The 26,037-nt window shown below is 34.6% G+C and overlaps 1 protein-coding gene across 8 annotated transcripts in view; it reads right to left on the bottom strand.

Annotated features, from left to right (window-relative positions):
- The window catches only part of NLGN1 (neuroligin 1), an 831,070-nt gene that overhangs the window by 1,415 nt on the left and 803,618 nt on the right, over positions 1 to 26,037 (bottom strand). For 4 of the 8 annotated variants that reach the window (XM_036930902.2, XM_057500038.1, XM_036930901.2 and 1 more), the window contains exons 5-7: positions 14,405 to 14,617; positions 10,230 to 11,019; positions 3,344 to 8,936 (exon numbers count right to left, since the gene is read on the bottom strand). In XM_036930902.2, the coding sequence (XP_036786797.2) occupies positions 8,114 to 8,936; positions 10,230 to 11,019; positions 14,405 to 14,617 (1,826 nt within the window). In that variant the 3' untranslated portion in view covers positions 3,344 to 8,113. Of the gene's footprint in view, positions 1 to 3,342; positions 8,937 to 10,229; positions 11,020 to 14,404; positions 14,618 to 26,037 lie in introns of those variants that run through there. The other 4 variants (XM_036930909.2, XM_036930906.2, XM_036930908.2 and 1 more) reach the window with 4 other exon arrangements.

Here is a 26,037-nt window from a genome sequence, read left to right as displayed (position 1 = left end):
TACCATTTAATATAAAACACCAGGACTCAGAAATCTCCAAATAGAAGATCTAGAGTAATCAGTTGGTTGCTAGTAATGGGAGAACAAAGACTACATTGTATTCACATTTCTGTCACCAATAGCTCATTGATTCACATTTAATAGGTCTGTAGTAAGTACATCCTTTAAAAAGTATTGAAAAATATTTTGAGGGGGCACACAGTGGTTTATTGGGTGTGATACAGAACCTAGAATATAGTTAGCACTCAGTAACATCAGCTGTTGCTTTTCTCAGTACCGTACATACTATCCCTAGTACTATTACACCAGAGCTTTGTACTCAATGCGATGTTGCACAGTATTTTTGTAAATGAACTTGGGTAAAGATAAAAGGTATGTTTATCATTTTATTGGATTTTATTACTCTGAGATGGATAGAAAGATCTTCATAAGCTGAAACAATGTGCCAAATCTAATAGTATTCAATATCTTGAAGATGATATAAAATGCAAATGGTCAAGGACAGGATAAAGGCAGAATTCACTTAGCAGCATAACATGCAGAAATTTTAAGCATATTTAATAAGGAGTAGGTTTCAATATCACTACCAGTGTGATGTGGACACTAAAGAGGGTAATACTATCATAAATCATATTAAAAGAATACAGTTTCTACAATAAGGAAGTTTATAGTATTGCTATATTAGGTGAAGAGCAGCCTACACCTGAAGCATTTATTACTTTTAATCTTAGATATCACACTTCCTGAGAAGTTTAGGCTTAGGAGAATTAAAAAAAAAACCCAGTCATTAGAATAATGAAAAGACTAAGCTATTTTGTATTGAAAATGGGGATTTTTGTTTTGAGAGGTAAAAGACTCATGGAAGATATGTTATCTTCAAATATTTAAAAGGAAGTCAGGTGGTAGAGAATTTATGACCTTCAAAAGAAAAAAATAGAATAGCATGTCAGTGTAAGGAAGAAATTCAAATGATCTTAAAAGTAGCCACGTGCTTTAGAATTTCAGACCTGTGATATTGTGCAATGGTAGGTTCACAATCATAGTTTGGAATTGTGGTAGGAAATTAAGGGATCGGTTAAGTGGCTGTATCAGATGAGCTTTAAGCTGGGCATTTCACATGCCATAATTTATTTTGGCAATCTGTAGTGTGGCTTCAGATATGGCCATATTTATTATTGGGAAGGATTGCTACACATTTGCCTTTATTGATGAACCTGATCAATAAAATTCAACTAATATTGCTTTGAACTCCACAAATTCTGTTTATGTTTACTATTTTGACATAAGATAGACAAAACAAGGTATTGTGTAATGATTTGGTACGGTGGATAGCACAGAAGGTGATATGAATAGTTTAAGTGTTTAAATCTATTCCAAGCTTAGCAATAGTTGCATGGTACTGAGTAAGTCATATAGTTGGCCCACGTGTCTAACACTGAGCACATCGTCAGGAACATGGTGGGCATCATTTGTTGAGTGAATTACTAATTCTTCCCATTGCTTGATTGTTGTTCCCTAACTTTTAACCTGCCTAAGGATCAGAAGAAGCCAATTCCCAAGGCACTGATTATTTAGATCACCTTCAGGCATTCCCTCCACATTTTACACCCTTGGAGAAGAAAGCATAAATATTAATGGACGAAGGCATGAAAATAGAAGCTGAAGTAACTGGTGGGAAGATTTCCTCTAACACAGCTCTGAGAATGAGGTTGAATATTTTCAGGGGAGGGATAGACATCTTTTGAGGATATATTCAAGGCAACTCTTCAGAACTGGACAGTGAGAAATACTTCAAATTATGGCACTCCATTGGAAAATACTGCTTTCAGATGGACATTATTTATAGAATATATTTGGGACTTTTTTGAACTCAGAAATAACATTCTATAACTTGTAAGGAAGCGTAAAACTGTAGGGAGAAATGTAATCATGTAAAACAACATCCAGTCCTACAAAACATTAAAACCCTTTTATGGAAAGTGAAACTCTTACAGCATGTTTTTGAACTGTTTATTTGGTACTGATGGCTATATGCAGTCCAGAAAATAATGTCAATTATTTTATTTAGCAATTTGGAGATTTTGATTTTCAGACCATGTTTTGGGAAGTTTTCTGATGTCCTATTTGTTCACTCTATTCCTTTTTTGGGATGTATATAGATGAGAGATGCCTATACTTCACTTGGTATTCTCTACCAAGATCATTATTAATAAAATAGAATGAGACTAGAAATACATCACTCTACATTTTATTTTTGTTTCCAGTGATACAATTTGAACAAGACTTGGATCAAGGATTAAATTTATTGTCTGTTTTTAAATATTATTTATCTTGTTCTCTAAGGACAACAGATTACAGTTTAAAGGAATTTATTTAAAAAAAATTTTTTTTTATAAACCACTATCCATCTCTAGAAAACCTATTTGGAGGCAAAAGCCAATTTTAAATTGAGATGTTTTTCTTCCTTCTTCCTCCCTCATTTCCTCATTCCTTCCCTTTTCCTCCTCCCTTTTTCTTCTGTCTCTTTTTTTAACAAACTGTGTTAACAACTGTATTCAAGTTCTCACACTTTACTCTTCAAATTATTTCCCTGAATTCACCAAGGGGTGAACAGACCACAAAATATCATTGTTTTCATCAAATTAGAACTGTCAGCACATGTGTGGGCAATACAAAGAAGTTGGAAGAGATTATTTATCTTGGAAATGTTTTTGTGTGTGTCAAACAAAGAAGAAATTATTTCTGAGTTTAAAAATAGTCAACACAACTTGGAAAACATGGTAATATTTATTCATAATAAATGTGTCTTTTACTGAAAGCCACGGGTGTCCAGACACAAAGTGAATCATGAAAACCCAATGGCCTTTTTTACAAAAAAACATGACATATGTCCCATTAATTTGCTAAATGATATGAGTGCAGAGAAAGAATAAATCAAAAACACTAAGACTCTTTTAAACACATCATCTAATATAGATACCAACTCTGGACATAGCATTCAAAAATAGTCTCTTTAAGTTCATTTGCTGAGTCATCTTTACTGTACCTTTCCAAAGTTCTTTAAAGCTTTAATTGTTATTTATTTCAACACAAAACTGCTAGCACTTTGGCTTGACTTTCCATAGAGGACTAAATTCCATGACATTAGTACATATGTAGGAAGGTGTACAAAGTCATTTATAAATATATGAGTCTGAAAGGGCCATCGTAAATATCCTATAAACCATATACTATGAAGGATATATATATATATATATATATATACACACACACACCATGTGGTATATATCATGGTTGACTAGAAAACAGTATATACTTGTCTAATTTATGTTTGTCCTTAACAATTTTAAACTTCTTTTAAAGTTACTTACTTGAAAAAAAGTTTGTTAGAGATTTATGTTTCCACACCTAAGTACTATTAAATCAGATGCCTAAATAATTGTTGCTTTCCAAAATTCACCTCACTTTTTTCCAGGGGTCATTTGGATCCATTTGATAGCATACAAAAAATCAAGTTAAATGTAAGAAAAGACTTTGTAAATAAAATTTTTCATATTAGAAATTTATAACATAGTCATCCTATTGTACCTTTTAATTTGAGTTATCAGGGTCTGCAAATTAAAAAAAGACCATAAGGTTTATAAATCAAATCACAGGAAGAAAGGCACTTATGCCCTGCACACTAGTCTGTATACTCCACAATGCTTACCAATGGAACCGATTTCTGGCCTGCATACAAATATCACAAAGTGCCAGCCAGAATAAAATAAGTCAGAATGCTTATAACAAAGAAGCACGTTGGCTACCAAATGTTTCACATAAATAGGATACCTCTTGAGAGACTTCTGATGGAAATCTGAAATGTATTTTATTATATCAAGTGCAGGAGAGGTATAAGGCTGTTAGAGAAATTCCCTTAGTTTATTGATTAAAAAGGCAAAACAACTGTCATTAAGAGTAAAGCTTGACAAGATAATTAAATGAATGATAACAAAATCTCAGCATGGAAGTGCCCATTAATTGAATTTATTTGGGAGCATGTTTTCATATGTATAACCAAATTATCTAATTTTCACTCACATTAAAAAGTGATAGTCTATAACAACTAATTACTACAAGTGAAGGAAGAAGCCAGTACTTTGAATCAGTAACACAGAAGAAAAACATCAAAGGGCTGCCATGATATTTGACAGCCTCCTAAAAATTCTACTCATCATTTTCCCTGTGAAACTATTTCAGTGAAACTCACCAGAGAAAAGAATCCCAGTAATTCCTATGTAGCAGTGTCTTTAAAGCTGGAACACATTTATCACATTTTTTGTATCTTTTCCTGACTTTAATGTATTTGTTAGTATAAGTATGTCAACAGGTGAAATAACTGAGAATATGTTATAGATAAAACAATTGAGTTTTGGCATTTCTTTTCTGTCAGAAAATTAGTGCATTCTGTTTTCCTCTTTAGTATTAGATAGGATTTTTAAAATTTTGTTCTATTTTCATGTTGTACAGATCAAAAAAATCTGAATTAAAGCATCTTTATAGTCAACTTTTAAATTTAAAATGAGGGATGAAATAACCTATATTTAGATTTTCTGCTTTGAGCTGCTAGCATGATCTCTATGAATTCAAATGGATTATTTTTATGCTTTAGCAAATGACTTTCCAATTTCCATAAGTGTAAGTGAAGAACCTTGTGATACATCCATAGTAGTCAACTAGATTTTGTTCACAGTCAACATATTCAATAAAAGTTTAAAACTTTGAAATTTGTCACTTTTATACTTCTAATCTCATACTCTAATGCAACATTAATCTGTTTATAAACATTTAGCAATAATTTTATATAATAATAAATGACATAAAGTCCATTTTGGCTTAATGTTTATATAAATTCTAAGCAGCCTTGAATATTTATAATTTAATTGGAGGCAGGAAAATCTGAATTATTAAGTAATGCCAAAAATACTCTTTTTAATTTTGTGACTTACTTTTATTCAAAGAATATCATCAATTAAATAAGTTCATTTTAAATATATTGCTTAAAATTTAATAACAATATTCAAAAGATTTCTTGCATTTCAAAATTATGTTTCAGCTTTAAAAACAGTTCTTAATGTTCTACTTATTGTGGGATATCATTTTACAGTCATAAAACTAGCTGCTGCAATTATATATAAAACTAGCAACTACAATTCATTTACAATGATTTTATCTTGACTTGAGAACAGTAATAAAACCCTGAACTGCTTTATCTTCCACAAAGTTGATACTGCATTAATTTAGAAAAGAATAGGGCTATGCTTTGTTTTCCTAAATCATCTCCCTAACTGAATATCAAATAGATGTCAGTTATGGTATAGATAGGTAGATTGATTGCTAGATACACTCAGAGGAAGAGATAGGTAGGTAGATATAAATATGACCATCATTAAAATATAATAGAATGTTAGAATGTTTGCTTTTGCTAAGTGAAGTAATGCATATGAAAGGTTTCATTCATACATTATTTTGTTGTCATTTCTATTTCTGTGTTTATCTTTTGTTGGTCAATATAGAGAAAAACGGTTTTCTAATTAAACAATATTTCAGATGCTAAACAATTCCTTTTATTGGTTTATATTTGGCAGTTCACAGTCTAAAAGCATAACCACGTCAGGCAAAATCTACTTGTAGACCACTCTGGATTTTGAAGACTGTTTGCTTCTAACAGAGACTTTTTATTTGGAGTTATGGAACAATGTCTATATTTTACTAATAGTTAATAATAGGGGGTGGGGATTCTAACTAAAGAAATTCCTTGAAATAGATTTTATCTTTTAGTGTCAGCTCAATGTCTTGCTCAGCATTGAGCAACTTTTAAATTCTCTTAGAAAAGTTTCTATCCATTACTTTATGATAGTTTAATCACCCTAATATTCTGAACCTAGCTATTCTCACAAAGAAATATTGCACATTTATTTCCAAAAGAGCTTGTCTTTGATATTAGAATCAGAATATGTGTTTCTAACTGAAACAATTGGCACATTTTATTTCTACAACACTTTCACATAAGAGGTGTTTAAAAATACAAAGCTAACATTTTTCATGAGTTCCTGGGCTTATAAATTCATAATGTTAAAGTTTCATCAGTTTCATCTTAGATGAGACTTGCCTTTTAAATACATGGTGTGTTTTCTGTAGAAGTTACCTACATGTCTTCAAAAACCCGACTGGTCTAGAAAAATGACTCTCTGAGACAGTCGTGTTTCATTTGTTTTTGTTTTTTGTTTTTTGTTTTTTTTCAAAAAAGACAAAACAGCAATAAACATTTTAGCTCTTTAATGAGCAAAGATCATGTCTCTTAGCATTGGACTAATAGTCATTTTCCAGATTATCTTTATTTCACGCAATGACCAGTGACATGGCCGAGATGTACAAAGTTGTTTCCATCAAGTAGTATACAATTTTTTTTTTGTATAATAAGCTTTCATTCTTGAAAAAGAGTAACTGAAAAGAAAGGTTTCTGTTACTGCAGTTAGTTTCTCAGAGAAAGTTCTTTGCATTATCTTACAAACTATCAAAATTGCTAGTCATCTGAAAAAATGTAAAAAAAAACCACATAACTTTAGTCTAATAGAAATATAGTACAGGTAAGAGAGAAAGTATTTATCAGGATGTGCTCTTTAAGTCCATCTCAATTTTTTTTCATATAAATGTACATCTGATTACATATACAAACATTTGGAAAGGTCTCTGATATACTGTTACTGGTAAACAACAGGGGGATGAAGAGTTTCCTGTGATCTCAGAATATTCATCTAAAATCACACATATGTGTGAGACTAAAATCCTCCAAGTGTTGACTCTGCTTCTAGGTTCTGTATCTACATTGTACTCTACTGAGATTGTGTGAGTAAATGCCAGTGAATGAACCTCGGTAAGAAAGATAAGTGATGTGAGGAGGGACATAACTTTATACTGAATTATTATTAGTAAACACTTTGTCATGCAACATGAGTAAATCAATTAACTGAGAACTGTAATCAGAGTGGTAATTTGGGGCATCCGCATATCTTAAAGACTGTTGAAAATAACTCTCTGGACACACTTCACCTTACCTAAAGGAACAAAATACAGAGTAACAAAAACCACAGAAAATTATAGATCCTGTAACACGTGTCCAATTAGGGAAGTTACTTCTATAAAATACTTAGATGGGAATGAAAAGAACATTAAAAACAGGGAATTTTTTTTTTCTGGGATTCATATCAGTGAGTATTCACCACTAAACCTATAATTTCTTCACATACCTTTAATACCTAATTCCTTCTAGTATCAAAACTACTGTGAATTATTTAATCGTAATTACTTTTGCCCCTTAAAATCTTCTTTAGGTTCTGCCAATTGATGGAGGAAGCTTCTATGAAAAACTCCAATGGGATGAGAAGAATTTTAATTACGGCTTAATCAGCAGCACAGCCACCAAGCATATAAATTATCATGCACATCGTGCTAAAAATATCCAGTTTCCTTTATTCCCACAACTTTATACTGACAGCACTTATGTGATAATGTTGTACCTGCCAGTCTTTAAACTTCTTTGTTTTACTGGCAGATTTCAGCATGAGCCTCTGCTAAGGCCATTAACAGCACTGGTGCTTTGTGTACTTATCCAAGTATGTAAATATGGTCTACACAATTAAACAGCTCCAAATAAAACCTGGTGAAAATTATCTGACATTCCATTGGTGTGTCCCTTGTGCATATTCATGGTTGCTTTTTTATTTTTATTTTTATAATTCAGACATAGGTCTTTCCTGGTTGGTGTTCCACATGCCTAATTCCATTATGTAACATAAATCTTCAAAAAATTAATCTTGAATGTGAATGAAAAAGTATCATTCAGAACAATTGCTTCAAGCAATTGAAATTCATTTTTAAAGTTGATTTGTGTATATATGTACAATTCATTTTTTTCCAAAACCCCCAAAGTTCTTGATATGTATATTCACATAATATTCCTCCTTATTTAAATAGTAAGAGTCTTGTAGGTTGAAAGCCAAGGAATCTTCAGTAATCTTTTACTGTGATCCATCAAAAAAAAAAAAAAATAGAGTTTGTTTCTCTTATCTGGCTATACCCTGGTTGTTGAATGTGAATGGGGGTGAGGATGGGGATGGGGCAGAGTATTGTTCTGTCCTCCAGTAAATGTATTGAATGTGTGTAAGGGCTGAATTCCTGGTATAGTGTTGGGGATCATTGTGATGGTGTTGGGTGTCATTAAGGGAACATCATCAGGTGACCGCCTCATAGCTAGTGTATAATCTGGGGGGCAGGCGGTCCGAAGAACCACCTCATGTGGATGGATGGACTCACATTCATGATCCAAATCAGTGTGCTTCATTTGGAGGGACATGATCTCCTCTTCTTGTGCATGGGTCAGATCATTGGTGGTGGTGCGCTGAGGGCTGCATCTCCTGTGAACATCATGTCTCCGCTTATCCTTTTTGTAGTACAGGGCTGCAAAGGCCAAGATGTTTAGGAACAGCAATGATGCTCCAACTGCAATAGTGACGCTCAGCTCTGTGGAATAGTCCCTTTGATCCACTGAAAATGGGCTTGGTTGTTGTTTGGGATCATCCTGCTTGGCAGTGGGAAAGGCTGAAGTGACCGGTACAGAATTTTTTCTCGTCGGTCTGAATGTGATGTCAGTTGATGGCACTTTAGTTGTTGTGGAGGTATACTGAGAAATGTCATTGAGATTATGCAGATGAGGTACCAGCTCCAGCCAGAGGTTCACTTTGTTGGCTCTATAATGTTCTTTAACCCTTGGTTTTAATCCAATATGGAGATAAAGTTGATCTTTCTGGGAATATCTGGTCCATGCTACCTCTTCAAAACGGTTGGGCTTGGTATGAATGAATTTTGTATCTTGAGGGACTGGTTGATTTGGGTCACTAAGAAAGAAAATAAAGCAGTTATGAAAACAAAATTGTGGTATTCTTTTAATCAAAATAGCATCAGTTTAGCATCTAATTGAAGAGGTAACTCAACAACAACTTGGGTCAATTTATAAATATAAACCCCATTGCAGGCAGCTTGCTTAATGGATGATAATGTAATGCAGTAAGCCTCACATTCTTGTTCTCTCCGCACATTTAGAGGTGGGCAGCTATCTACCCAAAGATTTCAAAAATTACATACATATGTTTTGTCTCATAGGCAAACTAGCAGAGACAGCATGGAAGATTGGAATAGTCTTGGGATTTGGAGTTGCCAGATGAGGACTTGAGTTCTAGTATTGCCACATACTAGACATAACAATATATGAGGCTCTTATTGCCTCAGGTCCTTCCTCTGCAAATTGGGGGGATCAGTACCTGACCTGCCTTGGAGAATTATTCTCCTGGTACACAGTCGCTTTCTTCAATGCTACTGATGCCATAGTTCTTGACAATTTCTGTAGCCATGCAGATGATCTTTCCAAAGACTGCCTCTTACTTACTTGACTTTCTCTGCTCCAGTGACTTTGTCCTATCTCTCCCCAGGTGCTCTCTGTTGCTGCCATGTCATTTACTAATAATGGCATCACATTTAGCTCTGTTTTTCAGCTCCCTCCCTGTAAGACCTGAGCTCTAATAATACTCCCACCCCTCCAGAACATCTAATGCGTTCATCCCACCAATTTTTTTATTGTTATTTACTGCTTCCCCAAGTCTTCTATTCCCTCCACATCCCAGTTTCTATTGTATTTTACAATCTATCAATTATTATATCATTTTCTTGCAACTACATCACCTGTCTCTACTCTGTTGGCAAAACCATATGCCTGGTTAAATTAATCTTTTTATGTGCTCAATGATTCCAGCAGCACTGCTGAAACCACCTAACAAGGTCATTGGGAGGATCAAAGGGCACACACTACTGTACGCTGGAAGGCGCTATCCAATAATATTTGCTACTATTGAATAGCAATCATAATAAGCCCTGTATAGTTCAAAAACCAAGATAAGTTTAACTATTGAGCAATGCAATAGAGGTATAAGCCTTTTTAAGTAAAGTTCAAAAAGTCAGAACTATTAAAGCAATGATTTTTGAAACACCATGATATAGAATTTTGAGTAAATAGCTTAATTTATTGAGATATAAATCTATTAAATTAAACCATTTGGGAAAAAATATGTATTATTTTTAAAGGCTCAAAAGGATATTTGTATTAAATCAAAAAATTTTATCCCTTAGGTACATACCCAGTTTTAGCAAAATTTGTCCAGTATGTCATTACAACTGCACTCAGCATCACATCATTTTTGGAGAAATTGCAAGGAAATAACTCTGTAGGTCCAATCATGGGGATTCCTAGTACATAGGGAACCTCATCTCCATGAGCTGCATCAGCCCAAGCTGGGACCTGATCTGTTTGGCAATGATGGTAAAAGGCATAGAAATATGTAGGTGAACCGAAGTTTGAGTGAAGATCTGCTGTAGCTACAGCTGGTGCCACCCACTGATGGTCTGTAAACAAAGCCAATAAGGTCTTCCTTCTGGTTTCTGGGTTATGACGGTCAGCCCAGTCAGTGTACATGAATTTAATGGTTTCTCTCAAAACATCTTTGCCTTCAGGATATCCATATAAATTATCAACGAAATTGGAAACAGCAAAGTCGAAATCACTAGCTGATATACCATCATCGCTGTCCACTATATTTTCAACAAATTTCAACCCTTCCCCTTGGTTAACGCCTAACATTATATCATAGTTGAGAAACTCTCCTTGTTCCATCAGTATCTGAGGGTCATCCGGTATTACATCGCCGTCAATCACAGGTCCAAAGGCTATGTGATATCGTGCTGGTTGAATATCTTGGTCAACAAGTTCTTTGTAAGGCTTCTTCTGTAGGCATTCTACTAACTCTACCGTATCTGAAACATTGCAACCAACTTTTGTGGCCAACATTCTAGCATATTTTGCAGGCTGGAAACTAACAGCCCAGCTGGAAAGCGCTGTTCCACTTTGAGCTATTGCTCGTTGAAAGAGTCCTATAGGAAAAACAACAAAGAGTTTCAGATGACCTTTGAATAATGTTGTGGTATAACAGTAACATCTGATATTTTAGACATGTGTATAAAAACCCAGATACAACTCAAGAAACAGGGAGATAGACATTTTTCCTTCAGAGAAGGTACATAAAATCATCCCCAGGGTATAATGAATGGGGGAGGCAAACTAAGCCTTGTGCTTTTAATGGCACCCACTTTAGATATCAAAGGGTCTAAACTATGCAGTGTCTCAAAGAGAAGGTAAGAAAGGAAAGGATGAGAAAGTGTAAATACTAGTAGAAAAAGCCCTGAATATTTCTTCACTTGGTGTGCAAACATCTGGGTGATTATCAAATCCAATCAGATGGGGCCAATTCTCTCCCCTTTAACTCTTCAACAGACTTTGACAGTCTTTTGAAGATATTTCCTCAATTTAGCTGAATTGTATCTTCCTTCAGAGTGGCTCCATATGTCTGTCTTAATCAGATTTTATTTGAGGAAGAACTGTTGCGAGATCACACGTCTATTGGAGCTGGTGATCTGCTAATACCCTGGGGATGGTCCTGAAGGCACACAAACCAGAATGTCACTGTGGACATACTCTTTCCAGCTCTTCATGTCATAGTATGCTGAATATTCATCTTTCAGAAGACATGACATTTGAGGTGTTTTCACTAGGTTAAAGAAAACACCATGGGCAGAAGGATTTAGTGTGTGTGTGGATGGGAGGGTGATTAAACATTTTCCACTATTAAATATGCACTGCTGCTGTATTTTATCATAAAAGATGAAAAGCACTTGGTCCACTGCTTTTCACTTAATTGCATTTAAGAATTATACATCATGATTCCATATGCAGTTTGATAAGAGTTGCATGCTGTTCAAATTTACAAATGTACTTCATCTACTCATTAAGGCATTTTCAAATAAAATTCTTTTTTTGAAAATATAATTATTTTCTCTTAAAAAAGTACATTATTATCAATTTCCAAATATAGCTCTGTAATTCAGTTATTTAAACACATGCTAAATTATTCACATGTGTTAATGAGATAAGAACTGTTTTCACAAAGGTGCTAAAACAGTGTTTGCATTAGAAGCAAAGTTTTAGATTTTTCTCCAAACATGTATATGCAGTCAAAATGTCTGTAATACATTCCTAAATAATTCTAAAAATATTCAAAAAGTGAAACAATACTAATTAAAATTTGTTTTGGCTACTGACATATTTAGGAACATATTTTTAGTTTGCTAGAATAAAGTATGCTAGAGCCAAGGATAGTTTTTAAAAATTATATAGGCTATATGTTTGTCAACATTTGCTCAGGGAAATACTTTACTAATTAAAAACTTTACCACTAAAATAAACTTGGTGATTTCTATAATATTCTTTCCAATTTCAAGGGCTCAGTGACATTAACTCAATATACCAAGAAGGATTTGGGGGAAGATTCACATAATATTAAATACAGTCTGAAATATGCTATCGAGATGATATTGGGAAAACCACCTATTCTATCCTTAGTGGGAGGGCTTGCTCTGCGTCTGCTGGCTGTGGCTGATCCTGTGGATACAGGCTTAGGTGCTGCTGCAGACCTGGAAGCTTACTGACTACAAGGTCTGTCTGCCCAGGAGGCGAATTAGACTGATGATTTCAACACATGTTCTGAGCATCTCCTTGTCAAATTTGGCAGCTTTCTTTGTGGAGACAGGCTTAGTACAAGACCAAATATAAGTCCCTTTCTCTGGCCAGACATGGACAGATTTTCTAGAAGACTGTGATGGAATGTTACATTTTCCTCTGTTTGCATAGTCATCTGCCACTGTTTCCCACATCACTGACTGATGAACAGCAGTATAGCCAATGAACTAATTGGTTCATCTTTTTATCAAATGCTAGTTTTATACTGGCTGACACTGGCTTTGGTGCCCATTTTTGCTTTTATGTTTAGAAAAAACAGAAGGAAATAACATTTGAGATCACATGACCCTAAGAAGTCTGAAGAGCTTATCTAATGTGAACATATATATTGACATTACTATAGTCCTCAGCAAGAACAATCTAATCTCTTCAATTAAACAAACAAAAAAACCTCCAACATCTATTATTTCAAAATAAGCCATTTCATTACAGACCTGAATTTCTATACAGTTGGAACTGATTTCATATGTGTCATTTTGTAATCTCGAATCAGAACTCTACTAATATAAATGTTTCATAAACTTTGGCTATAAATTAAGTCTATAGTAATATATGATTCTCCAAACATATATACTCATTTAATGACTGGCTGCTCCTTTGCAATTCCACATCAATGTGTCTTTGACACCAAAAGCAAATTTCCATGTCTGGAGCTCATATCATAGAACTCAATCTTATAGATTAAGATGTTTCATGAATTACACTTCACAATGTATCCTTCCTTAATACAGACAAACTTACAATAAAAAAGCAGCAAATACCAGATGGTCTATGCTGATGTGTGTTCTCCATCTTCTATCTATTATGTATGTATCACGGAAAGTATTTGCTTTTGCAGATTCTCCAGCAAAGCACTTCCCTTTTTGTGCCTATTTTATGTTAATAATGCAATTAGAATGGGTTACTTAAACTCATGGTAAAATGGGAATCCATAAAAAAAAGAATATGATGAGCCTTGGGCAGGCACTTTAGGAAAAGGGTATCAAGGCTGGAAAATGGAGACAAGAAAAATATTTCATGGGTTTAAGCAGCCTTAGTGCTCCATGCTGCCATTGCCACACTTTAGGGGGAAAAATAACATTTTTGGAGTTGAAAATAGAAAAAGCATAAATTCAAACCCATTTTTTTAATGAAAAGCTCTAATAGTGACCTCAATGCTTTGACAATTTTGGATCATGCATGCAAAAAAATCAAACATCCATTCTCGACTCAGACAACAAGTGAAAATGTCATTTCCAAATTAGCTTACAACTGCTTCCTTACCTTCTTACTAGTAAAGGGTTTTAAATGTCTATTGTCTTGAAAACAGATCACACACAATCCTTGCATTAATAAAACCCATGTTTTTTATTTTGATTATTGAATAAACAGAGATGACAGAACTGTGAACACCTTCGATTTTCCCCAAATCTCCCTTTGAAGTACAGAAAAATAACTGTAATGCTAACTATCCTTAATTGTGCTTGAAAGTGCATTCTTACTAAGCTCCACAAGAGACAAAGGAAAGAGTTTGACAAAAATTTCAACATGCATAGAACAGCTACAGAAACAAAATTTTAAACAGTTATTGAGTTCAACCTAACACTCAGTTGAAACAGAGAACTATATACAGAGCATCACATACTACTGATGGTGGTGGCATGCAGACACCAAAATTGTCAAAATTCGCAACCTGCATAATACCTTTGGTTGAATTGCTCCAACGGTTACCTTCAGAATAATGGGATAAAGTCAGCAGATTGACACATGAACCACCAGCGCCAGATCCAAAAACAGTGATTCTTAAGGGGTCACCACCGAAGAATCCAATGTTCTCACTAGTCCATCTTAAAGCCTGTATGAGATCAAGGAGTCCATAGTTTCCTTTAGCAGCTTGATCCCCTGTACTCAAGAAACCTGGAAAATCAAAATAAAAAGATACCTTAGAACACCCTTTTTAAAGCTGACATGAATCATAGACATTAAATTTAAATACAAGTGAAACCCGTGTGCATCAAGGTGAGTGCACTCCAAATTCTTTAGTAAAAAGCTATTTCCCACCAGGATAAAAGAATTTACTTTAGGAAAAACAGTAGAGACTGAAAACTGAAAATGACATTTATCTTCGCCAAGTTATCCAGGTAATAGGTAATGAGGGGCAGATAAAGAGAATGAAAACATTCTGAGAATCCCCCTAGGGAAATATTTTAGAGACCAAGTTACTTGGTGGAGATATTTGAGATAATATCATGGGGTGTATGAAAATGTGCTTTTGCATAAAACACTGTCAGCCCTCAAGTTGCTCATGGTCTAACATGGTTGGAATTTAAGGTATATATAGCAGAATGGCAGGGTGTGGGGGTGGAGAGCAGGTGTATTTTTCTAAGACTTGTACATAAAATTACATGCAACACTTTGCATGTATATGTACGTTTTTGTGGATGATGGTTCATGGTTAAGAAATAATCACTGTGTCAGAAGTCCTTTGAGACTGCATTTTGTATACCTTAAATGCTAAACTGAGATTAATTCAATTAGAAGTCAATGCAGAATAACTTAAGAGTTTTGAAAAGTTTGGACTCATATTTCTTGAATGTTTAAAGTTGTGCTTTATAGTGAATCTGATAATGAGGAGGAATTATGTTGCATAATAAAAAGAATAGAGGTGGGAGTCAGGTTATAGATATCTCAATTGACATAGTGGCAAAGGCAATCGAATAAAGGAGATAGAAAAAGTATTGTGACAATAAGATCTGAGTGACTTTTTATATATGGAAATTGTAGGAAGAAGAGTCAAGGGTATTACTTTAGCAATACTTTAAACATTAATTCATTTCACTGACTTAGGAGCTTTATAATGTTTATTAGAACTTGCAAGACAAACATCTACTCTGTAATATAATTCTGCATTTAGTAGAAATGAAAAATGAGTATTGCATAAAACATTCCTTTTTATAGACTATTCATGTATTGTGTAGAAAATATTTAGAGGTATATTACATATAAATCTAATATATTCAATGATAAAATCTCCAGTCTTAATAAGTGCACAGGACTAATTTTTTAAAATTAGATTTACTCTCTTATGATAAAATCTCCAGTCTCAATAAGTGCATAGGACTAATTTTTTTAAATTAGATTTATTCTCTTATGGAAACTCAACATAACAGGTCAATATTTATGATAAAAATTATTTTATTCAATTTGAAACATACCTCTATTTTAAAAATGAAACAGGAAGTCAATTACATTTGTGAAAACCAGACTGTGATTACAATACCTATTGGTTGAGTTGATCAGTCTATACTCAAGATAAATGTATGGACAAGAAATTCTTTAGGATCATTGTAGGAAGCAACAGATGAATAGAAATCTTCCTGAATAAATTTGAAAATTGTGAAGAAATGCAGATGACTAGCCCTTCTTTCCCTACAAGACCAAAAATTCTAAGAAACAAAAGTATAATCTGTAGTCCATTGTGTGTGTGTGTGTGTGTGTGTGTATGTGTGTTTGTATAACTCTGGAAATATTAAATCATCTTTGAGAGGGAGGTTAATTTTTTAAAAATAGGTTCCAAATAAACATGTCTTTCTGGTCACACTTATTACCATTTATTAAATCTACATAACAATTTAAGGAAATTTTCATGCTATCTTTTTACACAGAAGTACTTTCAAGCACTCAGTAGTCATATAAATAAAAGCCTATTAAAATACAAAAAAAAAGCATAGCAGAGGACTCTTTCAACTTTATTTGCTATTAAGTGAAGTTCTGTATAAGACAGAACCATTAGTTTAAATTCCTGAAGGAATCTTTTAGAAATATTTTGATCTATGAGAATACACTGCTGGCATTAACCCTGAAAACATTATGGAAGGATTACTGGGCATTAGATAGAAAGGACTCTTGAAGGATAAAGGAGATGTGTGTGTGTGTGTCTGTGTGAGTGTGAGAGTGTATTGAGGAGAGAGAGACTGAGATAATAAATGAGAGAATAGATAGTTTATTACTTACAATTCTATATCACAAATATATTCAGAGAAATCTGATTCCTGAACTACCTTATACCACTCAGCACAAACCCAGAATTTGTATTTAATTCCCCTTGAAATAATATTGAATAACTCCAGTTACATTCACATGAATCTCTATATTCATGTAACACTGACTTACTAATAAAATAACAGTCTTTCCATATGTATAAGGTAGACAACCACAGTAATAACACTGTTATCTTTACATTAACTAAATACTCTCTCCTCTGTAATTCCAGTTTCAATAGCATCATTTTAAGCACTCTGGTAGGTCAAATAGTTTTGTTCCAAACAAACTATTTGGAACAAATAGTATGTTCCAAAACTGCAAAGCAGGTCAGTTCTCTGAAGAGCAACTTCTACTTCAAATGTAGTTTAAAAAAATCTTGTGGCATCTTCAAGAAAAAAAATTAAACAAAATAAATTCAACTCCAAACTTGCATTGTTAAGTCAAAGCATGGAAAATGGAGTTTATCATCAAGTAAAAGATTGTATCCTAGGCTTGGAATGTCCAAGCTACTCTGTCAAGCTCCACTGTTACCTTTCAATACTGAATTTCCTTCACTCTTGAGTTCTATTTCATGTGTATGTGGTAGTTTATCTATCATCTATCTATTATCTATCTACCTATCTATCCATATCTATCTATCTATCTATCTATCTATCTATCTATCTATCTATCTATCTATCTATCTATCATCTATCTATCTATCTATCATCTATCTATCTATCTATCTATCTATCTATCTATCTATCTATCATCTATCTATCATCTATCTATATCTACCTATCTATATACCTTTCCAACTAAAACAGCTGCTGATCATTAGAGTGAATTCAGAGCCACTAATAATTTTATATTGGGAAAGAATAATAGCCAGCTGCTGTCTCTGGTAGGGCCAGCCAATAATCAGGTAATATCTCTTTAGTCCTGATATAGTGGTACTACGTGCTTTCATCAGTTCTTTGATAATTGATGCTATATTCAAACAAAACTAAGGGCACAAATGAGAAAAGTTGAATAAATTGCTCCTCAAAAAAGACACAGTTTGCTAGTTACCCAAGTAAAGTGCCTTAACAGCATTCTTCATACCTTTCTACCCAATAAAGTATTCATTAACAGTTCTTTTAAAAATTGACTTAGCTGCTGCATCCTTAACAGCAGAATTATTTCAAATCACTCTGCTCAGCTATCTGCTCAGCTATAGTCCAGCCATGGCTGAACTCAGTTTTGCAAAGAACTGTAAGTATTGCTTGCTTTCATTACTTTGGAGACTGTTTTCCCTTTATGTCACTTAAATTATTCTTAACAGATAGTCACTCATTTTATCTGGCCTTTCCTGGCCTTCAACTATAAGCTCCTTGAATGTGTGACTAATTGATCTTCTAATACAATGACACACTATTTTTGCAGGAAAGAGCAATAATGATTATAAAAACAAATCCTTTTTTGGGGGGGGACTGGAGGAGTGAGAGGAGCAGAATTTTCCAGAAAAAAAAATTTAACTGTTTAATTGACTTATGAATACAAAACTGTGAGAAAATCATTACTTTTAAACTTAAGACAAACTTTCAAAATTGATAAATACAATTATTCCAAGAATTATTTCACTGGCTCATGTATCCACTACAATTGTCATTCAACTGTGTGTTCAGATAGAATTTATGTAATACCATTCTTTCCACCTAAAAATTTGGTCTATTAAACAACATCTACAATTGTTTCTACATGGAACTACTTAGTTCTATTGATCTGATTAAATTTACTGAGTTGGTTGGGCCTTAGTTTGGTGTTACTTGTTCTAGCAACTAGGTTTATATTCAGGTGTTAGAGAAAAACCAGGCCACTGAATATGGGTCCACAGGCCTTTGGAATGGAAAAATCAGATCAGGCCTAAAATAAATTGTGCATGGGGAATATAAATAAAAATAGATCATTACTGTGAGCAATTTATTGCCTTGGGCTGTTGAAATCCACTGAACTCAGCTCTCTGACAGGCAGAGATGAGGAATATGGGAAAAGCAAAGTTATCTGACAGCAGCTCTGAAGCTTATTGGTTGATCCAATCTACGTTCCAGTTTCTTACAGTACAACCGTACAGGCAACATCTTTGGAATGTAAAACAGAGGAAAGCTGGGTGCTTCTCACTAGAAAAAAAAAGACCTAAACATATTCAAGGATGAACCTGAGATTAGGAAAAATGCAGACTGTTTCCATTTAAGATGACATCTGAAATGTCAGAAATTTAAGATGTCGGTGATCTATGCCTTAGATGTGCTTCAATTTTTTGTGGGGGGAAGGGAGTGAATTTTGAATGTCTGTGTTTCAGTGTTTGTTTCTGGAAATGTTAAATACTACATATGTTTTTTAGAGTCTGTCACAGTATGTGGTTCATACTCTAAAGAAGTAGGAGAGAAATCTGTGTCTATCGGTGCTGTTGCTTGGATACAGATGATTGTGGTTGGCTCTGAGTCACATGGATAAATACTTCAAGACAGAGACCCTACTGAACGTTAAAGAGCTGGCCTTGCAGCCATAAGACTAAATAGTAGTGAGGCATCCTTGTAGGGACTTGGGAATGTGGACCAGAAAAATAATTCATCAAGGATTTTGCATCTTAAACATAAAAAGATTTAAAACTGTAGAATTAATACTTCAAAGCCTACCAACTAAAAACCCAACTGGAAATCCCATATGCTGTCTCCCTCTTTTAGTTGCCAAGTTCAGTCAGTTCTTCCCATGCATTCTGATTCTCTCCTCTTCCCACTCATGTCATTGACTTCTCTAGGTTGTCCACTTTTCTTCTTAGACTCATAAAATCCTTCTATCAAATCATTCAACCTCTAAACTTCCAGCAATCAAGTCCCTCTGTCATCAGACCCACTTTTGAAAAATACTTTGTTCTAGTAGGGGGACACTGCTATACCAAAGTAAAACCTCATTATAAGACATCATTGGATAGCTTCCCTTTGAGTTGAAATTGATTAAAATATGATAGTTTGAAATTCCCCCAGTTGGACAATTTAGGGTCTGTGTAAAGGAAAAGAACACACACACATACCATTTAATTTCCCACCATCTCCAGCTAGTTTCCTTGCTCTTGTGTTCTCTTGAGAGCTACTGTTCAAATTCTTAGAAACCAACAAAGGATAAAGTAAAAAATAATTCCCTTTCTGTATGTATCCTCTGGGGGAAATTTGTTCTGAAATGGGGCTGATATCTTAATATCATGTAATTTGGTGGTATTTCTAAAATTTTATATTTCGGTGCATTTATTTGTTGTGAGATAATTTGCCTTTTAATGACTCATCTTTTGGAAGAGCAAACTGAGTTCCTGGCCAAGGCTTCTAATTCTTGACAGTGGGACATGGAAGTGTGCAATGGGAAAGAAGAAGGTGACAGCTAACAGAGGCCTGGAAGGAAAACACTTGTAGATGTTTCTCTGCTTCTCAGTGTCCAAATTTCCAGTATTTTCACCATCTGCAAGAAGACAGGTGAGAATGGTACTCCTGTTGTACTCAGTTTTAACATTTGTGATTCTTTCCTCAAAATAGGGCTAAAATATTTATGTTAATGAAGTTCTTCTAAATATGAGTAGTAAGGGAGAGAAAAGGGCCTTGATTTGCTTGGCTTTGAATTATGCACACTATTCTCATTTCAGGATTGGCCCAAGATACTGGGGAAAAAGTAATCCACAGCCCCATCTCTCACACCATTGCCTCTGTTTTCCACCCCAGCCTTAGGCTGTGGATGTTCACACTTCTTGGTCTGCAGGTCAAGAAAACCTTATCCAACATTCCCTGAACTGGGTTATTGTGGGCTTCCTGTCCATTTGAACCTGGACATCAAATCTGGTATTAAAATTGACAATATTCCTACACTTTCTGAACAAATGCTTTGCTTTCACAAATAAGTGGAAAAGGAGAAATCTCCCTTGTAAAAAGGCTACTTAGAGAAAAGATACATTGTTTAGTTTTAATTGTTTAGATTATGCATGAATGTGCCTACTGATTTACATGCTTAATATACTTTAGAGCATGTTATTGAGGGAGCCACAATGGCTATCATACAAGAAAATTCTTCGGGAACTATATAGTTAGGAACTATACTATTTTCCATTTTTATTGAAAGGAAATACAAATTTCAATAGTAAACTGAAAAAATTTAAAACAATTACAAAAAAAGTTTAATGTATGACTACAACATGCTGATTCTACCTTTACATATATTGTGAAATGGTCACCTCAAAAAATCTAGTTACCACCTATCACCATACAAGTCATTACAATACAAGTGACTATACTGCCCAGGGGGTACATTACAACCCCATGAATTTGTTACTTTATAACTGAAAGTCTGTACCTGTTAATCCCCTTCCCTCATCCTCCCACCAACACACACCCCTCCTCCCTGGTTACCACCAATCTCTTTTCTATCACAGACGTTTTTAAAGTGTTCTACAGATTTTAGTTGGCAAGATAATTTAAAATACATATGTTGCCCTCTAAGTTTATTCAGATACTAAGGGTATTTTCTTTTGACATTAAAAACATTTAAGGAATATTTTTAAGGGCAAAGAACAAGTTTGTATTCACTGAAGTTAGTTCCTTAGAATTCGGCTCAAACATTCATTGGCTGTATTATAATGAAAACAGTTTTATGAGTCAAAATACTGTGATGATGATTAAATAGAAGATCTTGTGTCTTGATTGGCTGATTGCTCATTATTTTAGAATGGTTAACAAAACTGCTAAAACATATTGGTAGTAGATATTTTTAGACTGTAGAAGAAAATGGCAGAAAAAAAAAAGACAAGTGATCATGTGAGTAATTTTGACCCTCATAAAAGGGGCAGCAATTGTGAGCTGTGCGTAGCCGGGAGCTGAGTGGGGAGAGGGATGATGTGTTCTCCCGCCCCACACTAGCTGACCCTGAGAAAGACACAAATAGTACAGAAGGAAAAACAGGTGGTAGGGTCTGAGGAATGAATAAAGCTGAGAGGACTAATTTCATATGAATACTGACTAAACCATATTATTTTACTTACTTTATTTCTACCAAATAGCCTTTATTGAGAAGATAAATGTTGGCCTAAGTATGACTAGTAAAATCTGGTTTCATTAAATGCTGCTTTTGTTATATTCTTCTTTGTTAAAAGATAATCTGACTGACTTCCTGATTTTAAAGTGTTTTGTTTTTGAATACTTTCAGGATTACAGAAACATTTCAAATATATAATACAAACAATTACCATGTACCTTTCACCCAGATTTCCCACATAATCTTTCCTTTCTTCTTTCTCTCTCTCTTTCTCCTATCAAATATGGAATCACACGTTGAATTTAGTTTTCTATTTAAACTTCTTAATTTTGAACAGTTTGCTGGTCTTTGTTTTTCTTGACCTTGATATTTTTTGAGGAATATGGGTCAATTATTGTATAGAATGTCCCTCAGGTAGTGTTTCTCTGACATTTCATCATGATTATAGTTATATATAACAGGAGAGAATTAATGATTTTTTTAATGCACAGCCTAATACACATATGTTGGACTATCTTGTGTTTATAAACACCAGAAAGAAATAGGCACCATTCCTGATTTTATGTAGACACAATCACTAAGGAAAAACTAAATATCCAGAAGATAAATCAGTGAAGGTAATTTTTTTTAAAATCTAATACAATTACCCATGGTTGTGGGTATAATATATTGAAAAGGTGAGAGTAAGACTGGTATGAAACTTCTACAATAAATGGTCTAGAAACATATGTAGAAAGAGAAAAGACTCAGGTTAGAAATAGTAGAAGCTATGATATAAAGAAAATTACACTAAATTAGTTCCCAATAATTAGATTTGTGATAAAACTTGAATGATAATCCAAGTTTCTCACTCCCCCAAATTTTAAATTACAGAGTTGTTTTTTTTTTTTTAAACCCAACTTGTCCTAGGGAGTTTCAATTAATGGTTCTTAAAAGACAAGCTTGTGAACTTTAGATCAGGGCCATATGGTCTGCATTTTGGAGCAGCTGCTATGTGTACAGAAAGGCACTAGAACGGGACCCGAAATATCCAGAGGCTATTTCCAGAGACCAGTGTAGCAGCCCCAGCAGCTAGCCTCGGGTACTTTTATTTATTAATGCCAAAGGGATATATGAAAGGTCTTAATTAGATGTTAACAATAAATCCACCTAATATTGAAAATTGGGGAATCGTTTTTATCTTTTGGGTTCTATTCAAGCCTAAGTAACATGGAAACATTTGGCCCCTGCAATTCATCACGAAATATTGCCCAAAGCTCCAAATCTATTGCTGTGTTAACCAGTAAGGGTTCACCAAGAGGAAATTACTCATGTAATGTGGCCTTCAGTTAGACAAATTTTTCAGCAGTTTTCCTGGCCCAGCAATTCCTGTAGTAGCTAATATGGATCCTCATCTCAGAGGGTCATGGAATGCTGTACAACAGCCAACGAAATATTGAAACAAGTAGAAGGTCAATTTAGAAGAAGCAGTGATCTGAATCTCCCCCAGGGTGCCCTCATATTAAGCTTGGATTTGTAATTGAAAATAAATCTTTCATGTCTGGGTGACAAGTCTGAGTTCCTGTCCTGGGTGCAGTTTTCACTAAGCATTATATTTTCCAGCTTGAAGTCACTGTCCTTTCAGCTGATTTGACCTGCAGTGCCACAGTAGGATGTTGGCTGCCAAGTGATTAGCTGTTCAAGAAAAAAGTGAAACTAATCTTTGTATTAATATTCATGAAGTGAGATGAGAATCTGAGACTCGAAGGCACAGAGACTGATGTTACAAGCTGTGCAGTGAGGCGTCCTCCCCCAGATCCAGTAGCACAATCACACCCCAGAGGGGAAGGGGGTGACCCTTGGCAGACATGGTGCAAGAGACAGCTGCCATGGGTTCAAGTGACAGCTTGGTTTTCCAGCACTTGAATGTAAAGAATTAGTCCTTTCTCAGAATAAAAAGAGCATCCTATTAGGCCACTTAGTGAAAGGCATATGAGCACTGAATTCAATTTTTTTCTTTTACATTGAGGACCGGATGGAGCTATACTGAAGAGAACGTGTATTTTCTTTATTAATTTGCTAACACACAAAGCACTTCTACATAAGTTTGTGGCTACTGAGGAACCTGTACATAGCCTGTCTTCCCTCTGTTATACATGTCCCTTCTTTCTTTTAGAGATTCAGGTAATTGTGAAAATCAATTAGTTATCACAAATAGGAATCTTTTAATGAAAAGTAGTTTATTAAATCAGCATTTGTTGGGCACCTACTTTTTGCCACGAATTTCACTAGTTACTCAGTATACAAAGTCTAGTAAGACACATCCCCTGTTTTTCAGAAAGTTTGGTTTCATTCAAATGTTTCTTGCATATATTCCTTGGCCTTCCTGCAATCTCACGATTTAGTGAGTGCATGAAAAAGATTTCTGGACTCCACCGAATGAATCAGAATGTCTGGAGGACAGGCCCAGAGTCTCTGAGGGTGGAATCTGCACATTTAGCAAGGACCCAGATGATTTTGATGCACACTTAAACTTGAGAATTCTCATGCCTTAAAGATAAAGAGGGTAAGGAATTCCTACCAAAAACATTAGGGCTGGAAAGAACTTTGGTAGCTAGTGTAATCACATAACTTTACAGGTGAGAAAACTGAGGATCAGAGAGTGAATATAAATTGCCTGATGTTACACAGTTGCTGAGGACCCAGTAGTTTCCTGCCTTCTAAGTCTAATGCTGGTAAAGGGTAGGAAACAGGTGGTCTATTTCTTCACTCAAACCATTCACTAAATTGTATATGTTCCCTTCTTGTTACATTACTGGTGAACTACTTCTGTGTAATGGTGTTCTGTATTATAGGACTATCTGACAAAAGTTAAGTATATAAAACTATATCTCTGTTGACATTTTCTCTAGATTACCTTTCATCCACCTTAACTATTCTAGAGTAGCAGGAGTATTCTCCCATGTAAAAATCCGTTCTCCCACAACAAAAAATGAATGTGTGAGGCCTATTCTATATACCTTTATAAATTTGTATTGCAGTTAAAAATACCGATTCTTATCTACAGATCATTCTTATATTTCCAAAGGAAAGGAAAGACTGGATTTCAAAATGTGGGACAATAAAATCCTTAATCTTACTTCTAAGGTTTTATCTACCTTGGGAAAAATGTTCTCTTATAAGCTAATTTTATTATTCTCTTTGCTAGGAAATTCTTTTTGGAGCTGAAATATCTATGTAGTTTAAGCCAGTTTCCTTTTGTTCTGTGCTCAGAGAAGATGAAAACATCTGGCAGGTTCTTCTGGCAAGAAATTCAAGGAAGATCTTTACTCTTCAGCAAAGTAATCCAATTCTTTTTTGTCTATGTTGTGTGGAACTATTCTCTGATTTACATAAATGGATAAATAGATAATGTAGATGGATATTCGTTGATCAGAGCCAAGTTATAGTAGTTTAATTCACAATTATTTGAATAAAGTTAACTATAGCAAAAGCAATGCTATAAATTCTACAGAAAAGAATTTGCTCTTTAGGTTTTTCACTTGCTATCCATGCCAAAAGAAATATAATTATGCAAAAAAAATTATCAGGCTAAGAATTTTTTTGAGTTATCTAACAGGAAAGGCCTGCTGGTGTTTTGAATTTGACCAGCTTTGCCCCAGTACCATAGGGTTGTCTCAGAACAGAGTCACCACCCAATGGTGAAGAAATTATCATGGTGTAAAGGAATCAGCATGCAGGGGGCATGTTTTGCTATTTATCCAAAGTTGTTCTCTGGTTAGTGGTAGCTGGCCCAAGATGTTCACAACAAGCTTCTGCTGATTGTTAGTATTATATGTGTGTGTAAACAGGCTTAGAGTATTTCTAGATGTGGAGAGAAGGCCATTCCATCATGCTTACAAAGTAAAAATATTGATGATATATTGTATACTGCAAACTGGTCCAGTATTAAATGAACATTTGTTGACAAGTTTTCATTTCTTACCAACTATTTCTGCGACTATGTTAGTGTTATAAAAATAGCGGTTTCCTATTTCATCATAGTTAGACTTGGCTGATAATGCCATCATCTAAAATGAAGAACTCCACCAAAGCACATGAGGTGGGCTAACTTAAAAAATGGTTAGCACCAGTTATAGTTGCAAGTTTGGCAATAGGACAAACCTCGATTTCCTACTAGGCTGAGCTGCTCTAGTCAGACTGTATTCGGTGGTAAAACAGAAAGCCCTTCCTTATTAAAAGCAGCATGTCAGTTCTGCCCTGAGAAACCTTGCTCAGAGGAA

This window comes from Manis pentadactyla, chromosome 1 (genome assembly GCF_030020395.1).
Source record: "Manis pentadactyla isolate mManPen7 chromosome 1, mManPen7.hap1, whole genome shotgun sequence".
NCBI classification, from domain to species: domain Eukaryota; kingdom Metazoa; phylum Chordata; class Mammalia; order Pholidota; family Manidae; genus Manis; species Manis pentadactyla.
This window is presented reverse-complemented; position numbering and strand designations above follow the sequence as displayed.